At 57.0% G+C, this 10,000-nt stretch overlaps 1 protein-coding gene across 1 annotated transcript in view; it reads right to left on the bottom strand.

Annotated features, from left to right (window-relative positions):
- The window catches only part of LOC118781440 (BAH and coiled-coil domain-containing protein 1-like), a 103,719-nt gene that overhangs the window by 42,255 nt on the left and 51,464 nt on the right, over positions 1 to 10,000 (bottom strand). Inside the window, 6 exon segments of the mRNA XM_036534482.1 lie at positions 1,596 to 1,751; positions 2,035 to 2,243; positions 2,422 to 2,536; positions 3,485 to 3,714; positions 3,716 to 5,297; positions 5,526 to 5,651. Of these exon segments, the coding sequence (XP_036390375.1) occupies positions 1,596 to 1,751; positions 2,035 to 2,243; positions 2,422 to 2,536; positions 3,485 to 3,714; positions 3,716 to 5,297; positions 5,526 to 5,651 (2,418 nt within the window).

The raw sequence follows: 10,000 nt of genomic DNA, 5'->3' as shown, positions 1-10,000 counted from the left end.
GAGAGCACTGTGAGAGAGGGCACTGTGTGTGAGAGAGAGAGAGAGAGAGAGGGAGCTGTGCGAGAGAGAGAGAGAGAGAGAGAGAGAGAGAGAGAGAGAGAGCTGTGCGAGAGAGAGAGAGAGAGAGAGGGAGCTGTGTGAGAGAGAAGGAGAGTTGTGAGAAAGAGAGCTGTGAGAGAGAAAGAGAGCTGTGAGAGAGAAAGAGGGAGCTGTGAGAGAGGGAGAGCGAGAGCGAGCTGTGAGAGAGAGACCTGTGAGAGAGAGAGAGAGCAGTGAGAGAGAGACCTGTGAGAGAGAGAGATCTGTAAGAGAGAGCTATGAGAGAGAGCTGTGAGAGAGAGCTGTGAGAGAGAGACCTGTGAGAGAGAGACCTGTGAGGGAGAGACCTGTGAGGGAGAGAGATCTGTAAGAGAGAGCTATGAGAGAGAGCTGTGAGAGAGAGAGAGACCTGTGAGGGAGAGAGACCTGTGAGGGAGAGAGATCTGTAAGAGAGAGAGAGAGCACTGTGAGGGAGAGAGACCTGTGAGGGAGAGACCTGTGAGGGAGAGAGATCTGTAAGAGAGAGAGAGAGCACTGTGAGGGAGAGAGACCTGTGAGGGAGAGAGATCTGTAAGAGAGAGCTATGAGAGAGAGCTGTGAGAGAGAGAGACCTGTGAGGGAGAGAGATCTGTAAGAGAGAGAGAGAGCACTGTGAGGGAGAGAGACCTGTGAGGGAGAGAGATCTGTAAGAGAGAGCTGTGAGAGAGAGAGCTGTGAGAGAGAGAGAGAGCTGTGAGAGAGAGATCTGTAAGAGAGAGCTATGAGAGAGACCTGTGAGAGAGAGAGCACTGTGAGGGAGGGAGACCTGTGACCTTGCAGCAGCTGTGTGCTGTAATGACAGCACAACCTCAGCCTTGAAATCCAGCCCACGGGTTTCCAGTGTGATGTGTTTTTCATTCTTTTTTTTACGGTGCTTATTAATGTGAAAGTTGTGCCTGACTCTCCCATCGCAGCAGCGAGCACCTTTGTTCAGAGAGATTACCTTGACTCAGCTAATGTTTCCCCGGGGAAGGCTTGTGCGGTTGCACTTCCCTTTTCCAGCGAAACTCCTGCAGAGCGAGGAAGGAAGCATGCCTCCGAAGGCTGAGCGCTGATTAAATTCCACAGTCCGTTTGCCCCGCCGCGGCCGTGCAGACTGCGGAGCTGCGACAGACGGAGCTGCAGCCCTCCCACTGTCCCACACAGGCCGGGCAGGAAGTCAGTGGGAAGGAGGGGGAGGCGGGTGAGCTTCCCTACACTGACCACTGGAGATGATTCTGTTCTCTGTGGTGGACAGCTGCCTTTCTTACATTCCAGACACACCTCACCTCAAGAGGACCCCCCCCACACACACACACACACGCACACACACACACGCACACACACACACACTCACACACACACACACACACACACACACACACACACACTCACACACACACACACACACACACACACACACTCTCACACACACACACACACACACACACACACACACACACAGGTATATCTAGTACCAGACCTTCAGACAGAGTCACACACAGACGAGGCAGAGCAGAGAGGTCAGGAGCAGTTACCTAGGTGATGGGCAGCGGGGTGGGCAGCTGGCTCGGCGGGCAGCACCACCAGCTGTGCAGCGGGGTCCTGGGGGAGGGGCAGCACCGGCTGCAGGGGGCCAGGCATGGCGGGCGAGAAGCCGGGCGGCAGGCTCTGATGAAGGGCGTGGCCGATCCCTGCGGGACAGAGATGAGAAAGTGACGGCACAGACGCCCGTCAGACACACCTGTCAGACACACCCGTCAGACACACCCATCCGAAACACCCGTCAGAAACGCCCGTCAGACACACCCGTCAGACACGCCCGTCAGACACGCCCGTCAGACACGCCCGTCAGACACACCCGTCAGAAACACCCGTCAGACACCGCGCTGAAACACCCATCAGACACACCTGTAAGAAACACCGCACCAGCACACCGGCACAACCCCCCCACCCCGCCCCGCTCCACTTGCTCACCGTAGGAGTGTCCCGGCATCCAGAGGGAGGGGCTTCCTGTGCGAGGCATCCAATGGTGGTGTGCCGGGTGGGCGTGGGCGGCGGGGTCGGATCCTAATTGGCTGGCCTGCAGGGAAGCCCCGCCCGGCACCATGAGGTGGGAGGTGAGGTCACCGTGGCAACTGCTGGAGGGATGGATCCTGGGAAACTCGACCCTTTCTTTGTTATCCCTGGAAAAACACAAGGAATGAACAAACTTCTGGGAGAGGGGAGGACGAGGAGAGGCGAGGAAAGACAAGACAGAGAAGGTGAGAAACCACAGGAAGAGGAGTAAGAGGCGGAGGAAGATGAGGGATGAGGAACGGGAGTGGTGCAGTGGAGGAGAGGAGGAGAGGAGCGTGGCCTCACCTGAGGAACAGCTCTCTCTCTCGGTCCAGACAGGGCAGGCCCAGCTGGTCCTCACACATCCTCTTCCTCTCGTCCTCTCCGTCTCGGTCCAGCGGAAACACAGACCGGGGCATCCCTGTGAGGCGGAAGCAGCATTCAGCGCAACACCTGACAACCCTGTGCCTGCTCGCCAATTCCCCTCACATCTGAACAACTGGCAACCCTAATATTCCCTCCCCAAACCTGTCAGCCCTAACCCTGCATCACTCTCAGCTCCAGCCGCCCAGAAACAGCCTCTCACTCCCACTCAGGCTCTGTGTCCTGGCTGCTCTCAGCCCTCTACAGCTCACCGATCCACTGATCCCAGCATCCTGGCCTGCACTCATCCCCCTCTCCCAGCCCGCACTGATCCCCCTCTCCCAGCCCGCACTGATCCCTGTCTCCCAGCCCGCACTGATCCCTGTCTCCCAGCCCGCACTCATCCCCCTCTCCCAGCCCGCACTGATCCCCCTCTCCCAGCCCGCACTGATCCCTGTCTCCCAGCCCGCACTGATCCCTGTCTCCCAGCCCGCACTGATCCCTGTCTCCCAGCCCGCACTGATCCCCCTCTCCCAGCCCGCACTGATCCCTGTCTCCCAGCCCGCACTGATCCCTGTCTCCCAGGCTGCACTGATCCCCCTCTCCCAGCCCGCACTGATCCCCCTCTCCCAGCCCGCACTGATCCCTGTCTCCCAGCCTGCACTGATCCCTGTCTCCCAGCCTGCACTGATCCCTGTCTCCCAGCCCGCACTCATCCCCCTCTCCCAGCCCGCACTGATCCCCCTCTCCCAGCCTGCACTGATCCCTGTCTCCCAGCCTGCACTGATCCCTGTCTCCCAGCCCGCACTGATCCCTGTCTCCCAGCCCGCACTGATCCCCATCTCCCAGGCTGCATGGAGCCCCTGACCCCTGACCTCTGACCCCTGACACAGTCACACTGCTCATAGGCACAGCCTGCTTTTGCTATGAGGGCGAATGCTCTGTGCTCTTATCCTGGGTGTTCACAGTCATTTTGAATACGTCCCGCTGCGGCGGCTCCTCTCACCTTTCAGGGTGGGCAGCACCCTGCCCGCCCGGCTGTGGGCGGGGTGTCCGTCCGAGGGGCGACAGGGCGGGTCCCGCTGCCTCGCTACGGCGACCGCGATGCCCACGGGGGGCTGCCGCACCTCCCCCTCCCCGTGGACGGAGTCTCCCGCGTCCCCGTCACCGGCCACGCCCTTCCGGGGGGGCAGGGCCTGCCTGCCCTCTTGCAGGGCGCAGCTGGCCCCCCCCGCCCCCCGATTTCAGGCAGCCCAGCCCCCCGAACGGGCTCTTCTGGGACAGCAGGACAGGCGGCTGCTGGCTGCTGTACCTGAGCAGGCTCTTCATGGGGTTCCCCTCGGCCTGTGGCCCCTGGGGGCCCTGGGGTTCCGTCCCCGCCTGCTGCTGCTGCTGCCGACCCCCCCCGCAGAAGGAGTCTGCTAACGCCTTCCCCTGCTCCTCCGCCCAGGGGGGGAGGGGCGCCAGGTGCCCGCTGTGACCTGGCTCTGACCCGCCTGCGCCAGGCCTGCCGCCGGGCTGGTGCCGGATCCGGGCCACCTTCTGCCCGTCCCGCTGCAGCACGCACCCCGCCCCGCCCACGCTGCCCCCCACCGGGGCCACGCCTTTGGAGGCATCGGGGGGCTGGCCGCCTGCAGGAGGACCTGAGTGAGAGCAGTCCGGGTAGGGCAGGGTGCTGGGGAAGGGGCCGGGTTTGGCCCCCTGGGGCAGGGACGGGCGGAACACCTCCCCATCGGTGGCGCCCATGCACTCGGAGCTCCGGGACCGCTGCTGCGTGAGGGGCGGGTGCTGGTGCTTCTGCAGCCAATCAGGAGGCTTGTCAGCTTTGCCGTAGGCGTGCTGTTGCTGCTGCTGCTGCTTCCTGTGGCAGCTGGCTGGGGGGGTGCCCTCCCCGCCCCCCAAGCCCTGCCCCCTGCCCCCACCCCCACCCCCACCCTTCTCCATCGCCTTGTCCTTGCATCCACCCCCCCCGCCCGCCCCCCGGCAGTCGGGGTTCCCCAGCTGAAAGGGGTGCCCCACGGACGGCACGAACGTCGGGCCCGTCACCTTGGGGTCCCTGCCCCCGCTGGCCGGGCCCCTGTCGGGGGCAGGGGGGGTGGCGAGCGGGGCGGGCAGGGGAGGGCAGTAGAAGTCCGGGTGGTGGTGGGGGTGTGGGTGGTGGGGGTGGTGCGGGTGGAGCTGCAGACAGGGGAAGCCCCCCGGGTTGCCTCCGCTGCTCATGGTTAGGGGCGGGGGCATGGAGTACGAGGGTACGGAGTGGTGCAGCCCCCGCCCCCTCTCCAGGCAGTCCGGGGGGTGTTCGCTGATCCTCATCTCCCCGCTCACGCCCTCCTTAGAGCAGCGGGCGTTTCCGCCGTCGCCCGCGTGCCTGGCCTGGGCGCCCCCCGCCCCCCCTGCCCCCCCGCAGCTGGAGAGAGGCCCCTTGGCAGCCGAGTCTCCGCTGGGCGTCTTGCTGTTGAGCAGGCAGGGGCTGAGGAGCTTGCCCCGGGACAGAGGGTCATGCTTGTGCTCCATGGCCAGGGCGGCTTTGTGCCGCTCCAGGGCCCGGCTGCTGTCCCCCGCCAGCAGGGAGGGGTGGGGGCCGTGGGGCGGTCTGTCCTTCGCCTCCTGCTTGCTTCCGGGCCTCTCCTTCTCCTTGGGACCCGGCGCCCCCCCGCGCTCTGCCACACCCTCCTTCATCCCGCCCCCACCCCCAGCGTCCCGCTCCCGGCTGCAGGACCCAAGGGGGTGCCCCGGCGCCGCCCGAGAGATCGGGGGGAAGCTGTGATTGGCTGGGAGGAGGGGAGACTGAGACGGGAGGCTTCTGAGATAAAAATTATCTGCAGGGTAGAGACACAGACTCCCGTCAGGGTTCCAACGGCCGCGAAGGACAGCGTGAGCAACAAAAACACCAAAACAGGCCTTCACAGTCACGCTCAAAGCACATGCACCATTACAAACCATCATCCACCCATGCACTCAAACTCGGGCCAGATCAGGGTCCCAAAACTCCACCTTCTCTCTCCGAGTTTACGCCATTCACCGTATCCTCATCGAACCCAGCTCACCTTTCTGAGTGTCGTAGAACCGGTGCTGGCCGTACAGCACGCTGCCGTTGCCGGGGTGATCCAGGTGGCTCATGGGTAGGAAGGTGGGTGCGAGGCTCCCGGAGAAACGTGGGTACCCAGGGGTGGCTGAGACAGACGAGAGAGAGAGACGCTTCTGATGAGAACCCGCCGAAGGACAGAGGGGAGGCCGGTCTGCCCAACCCCCTGCCACAAGAGAGGTCCCCCTGTCAGGATACCCCGCCCCCTACAGGCCCGGCAGGGGAACTGGCAGGAGTAAAGGCCAGATATTTTTCCACCATGGCCACAAACCAAACAATGCACAGTGCTGGGTGTGAGACAGTGAATTTCTTTCCTCTTTGTTACTCCAAACAATATGCCTTTCACACATGCTGCACACCAGAGCCCTTCTTCTCTCCAGCTGAGCGCTTGCATTCAGACAGGGATGTGCATTCTAATAATCCGATATTCGAATATTCCTGCATCCCAGCAATCGAATGCACAAACCCTGCTTTGCCCCCGCCCTTTCTGTGTGAATAATGAATCACTGCACAGAGATCAACCCTCACCCACACTCTCAGGCAGGGGAGTTAATAACAGAATTATCTAAATTATCTTTTTGTAGGGTTCACAGACTCCTTTATAAATATTTAGAATGTGAATCAGATCGTTTTGGTTAATTAACAGGCATTTGAATACCGATCCCAGTAATCACTTAGTAATATCTCATGGTCGGATATTCAGATAATCAAATATTTAGACCTGGATTCAATTAGCATTTAACATTGAATCACATTTTCCTTTTATTCTGGTGATTGTAAGGCAAAATTTAACACTTGTGCTTAATTGCAACTAAAATTTAAGGAGAGATGTTGAATGGTCTGATGGAGGGGAGTGGGGGTGGGGGTGCAAAATATTAATTGGACAATATTAACTCCAAATCTAAACACAGCTCACTCATCAGGACCGGGAACCACTCAAAGAAACAGAGCCAATGGGGGTGTGCTGAAACTGGTACGGTCAGGACTTCTGTGTGTGTGTGTGTGTGTGTGTGTGTGTGTGTGTGTGTGTGTGTGTGTGTGTGTGTGTGTATGTGTGTGTCTATGCGCACAGAATGTGTCTGAGCATAGAACCCTCCCACACACCACAAATACTCATAAGAGATGGACAGAGAGAGAGAAAGAAAAAGAGAGACAGGGAGAGAGAGAGAGAGAGAGAGAGAGAAAGAGAGAGAGAGAGGTGCAAGTTGGAAGTAAATGTGGAAAGTACAGAAGTACATTAGAGAAGATTCTATTTCCCAAAAATGATAAAATTATCCCCAAATTTCACAGATTGTGAACAGAAACTGCCAATATTCCCAGCATCTAAGTGCACTGTTACCTGACACCATAATAATAATAAAAAGCACAAATACAGAACTGTGTATTTTGCCTTAAAACTTCAGTTATACTGCTGATGCCTTCCATTCACGGTGTATGAAGTCATTTTGAAATTTTATTCAGTTCAATTTGATGTTTCTGTACATGGTTTGGCAAGATAACTATGTACCTGTCACACCGACATAATCCAACAGAACAGAACTCAGAGAGGGAGAGAGGGGGAGGGGGAGACAGAAAGAAGCTGAGAGAAAGGGTGGAGGAAAGAGGGACTGAGAGAAACTGAAAGAATAACAGAGCAAGGAAGACACAGAAGAGAGAGAGAGAGAGAAAAGGGGAGAGAGTGGGAGAGAGAGAGAATGAGGGAGGGAGAGCAAGAGAAGGAGAGGTAGTGTGTGAGAGAGAGAGTGGGGGGAGGGGGGGAGATTATGGGAGAGAGAGAGTGGGGGGGAGTGTGGGAGAGAGAGAGAGGGAGGAGGGGGAGTCTCGGCACACTGTTTACAGAGCTCTCCCTCTAATTGACACCAGAGAAAGAACTCCCTGCCTGTGACATCACAGAGAGTCCAGATGGTTAACATCAGCTCCTCTCCTGCACCTGTTTCCCGCTGCTGCGCAATCTCAACCCCCCCCCCCCCCCCCCACCCCGTGCTCACATCCTCCTGCGGAGGAGAGGAGGGCTGGAGCTGGAGGCAGCAGGATCCTCGCTGCAGACAGGCTGAGGCTGTGCACTTAGCCACCATTACCATCACACTGCTGTGCGTGTGGCTACAGGAAGCATTTCACTGCTGTGTGTGGCTACAGGAAGTATTTCACTGCTGTGTGTGGCTACAGGAAGCATTTCCATTTCATTGCTGTGTGTGGCTACAGGAAGCATTTCACTGCTGTGTGTGGCTAAAGGAAGCATTTCCATTTCATTGCTGTGTGTGGCTACAGGAAGCATTTCACTGCTGTGTTTGGCTACAGGAAGCATTTCACTGCTGTGTGTGGCTACAGGAAGCATTTCACTGCTGTGTGTGGCTACAGGAAGTATTTCACTGCTGTGTGTGGCTACAGGAAGTATTTCACTGCTGTGTGGCTACAGGAAGCATTTCCATTTCATTGCTGTGTGTGGCTACAGGAAGCATTTCACTGCTGTGTGTGGCTAAAGGAAGCATTTCCATTTCATTGCTGTGTGTGGCTACAGAAAGCATTATCGCTGGTGTATGTACACATACAGGGAATTCCCTCATTAGTGTGATGCCCCCCGCCCCCCGCTACAGTGTTAAAGGAGCTGTCGAAGAAAACTCATGGTGGTGTTGGGGGGATGGGAGGGGCTTCCCCTTCCTCCAGTAAAAAGCAGGACATTTTCAGGGCCTCAGGGAAGCATTGTGACTACAGGAGCCTCAGCGATGGCGAGGCGCTCTCTGGCGCCACCTGCAGGCTGAGAGGCGCTCGTGGCACTGAGGCACTGATAAGAGGAGGAGGGCTGTGGAGGCTGAAGGGCTCGAGGGCCTAAGACACCCCCCCCCCCCCAAAGTGCAGGTAATCCAGCCGAGCACAGCTGTGGCTCAGGGCTGGGCATTATACAGCAGGAGAGCAAAACTGAGGACAGAGACTCACCTGAGGGCACACACACACACACTCACACACACACAAATACACACACTCACTCACACTCACACACTCACACTCACACACACACACACACACATGCTCACACACACACACACACACACACACACGCTCACACACACACTCACACTCACACTCACACTCACACTCACACTCACACTCACACTCACACTCACACTCACACTCACACTCACACTCACACACACACACACACACACACACACACACACACTCACACACAGTGAGACAGATGAGAGTAAATCCCGGGCCCTGAACCTGCTTTCCGCTGGTTTCTCATCACTAACAAGCCTGCCAGAATAAGCAAGGATCACTCTTCAGCGCTGAATTGCTTTTTAATTACAGGCGTCAGCTGATGGTGTAGCTTTAGAGCAGCATTATGCAGTAGCATTACGCCTTTCCTGTTTAATGATTTTAATTCTGACAAACAGACCGACTTAATAATAACAACAACGCTGAAGATCTGTGCCAGGGGAGATCCTGGACAGAGTGAAGATTCCCCATCCCCCCCTCCTCTCTCTCACTGCCCCCCCCCCTCTCTCTCTGCCCCTCTCTCCCTCTCTGTCTTTCCCTCCCTCTCTCCCTCTCTCTCTCTGCCCCTCTCTCTCTCTCTCTCTCCCTCTCTCTCTCTCTGCCCCCCTCACCCCCACCTCCTCTCCCCCCCCCTTCCTTCCACAATTCATGTTTTTCTCAAACTGATTTGCACAAGCTCCTACAGCCCTATGGGAGTGCTAAGTGCTTAGACATTACAGCAGGCTTTTATCAACCTGTCAACCCCCCAACACACACGCGCACACACACGCACACAGACACACGCACACTCACACACATACATACGCACACACTCCCTCCAGAAGTGCTTTCCCTGTAAAGGTAAGCATGTGATATCACCTGTAAGCACACAATATAAAATCATCCCTGCAAAGTTAGTGTAATCCCCCAGTACTAATGTCTGAGAACCCCTGCAACGGTCCACATGGAACAGCTGTATTTACAGTGGAGTTTCCTCCCGAAATAAAACGCTCCAAGTGTTGCTTTCCACTGCTTTTCACCTAACCCATCATACCAGTCTACCATTAACCAGTCCCACAGTCAACTAGCTCTGTAGTGTAGCATAGTGGTTAAGGAGCAGGACTGGTAACCAAAAGGTTCGGTGCCGGTTCGATTCCCTGCTGGGGCACTGCTGCTGTACCCTTGGGAAACCGCACACGCTTCACTACATTCTACACACACTCTAGACTACACACTACACAGTGTAGACAACACACTTCACACTCCTCACTACACCACACACTGTACACTACACACCACACACTCTACACTTCACAAACTACAGTAGACATCTCATAGTACACAGTCTGTATTGTACGCCACACACGTTAATGTTTTCTCAACATTTTGTGCACTACACACTATCAACACAAAATTACACACTCTGCTCAGCATGATTCACCAAGCTACATCACACAGGGA

This window comes from Megalops cyprinoides, chromosome 1 (assembly GCF_013368585.1).
Source record: "Megalops cyprinoides isolate fMegCyp1 chromosome 1, fMegCyp1.pri, whole genome shotgun sequence".
Taxonomy (NCBI): domain Eukaryota; kingdom Metazoa; phylum Chordata; class Actinopteri; order Elopiformes; family Megalopidae; genus Megalops; species Megalops cyprinoides.
This window is presented reverse-complemented; position numbering and strand designations above follow the sequence as displayed.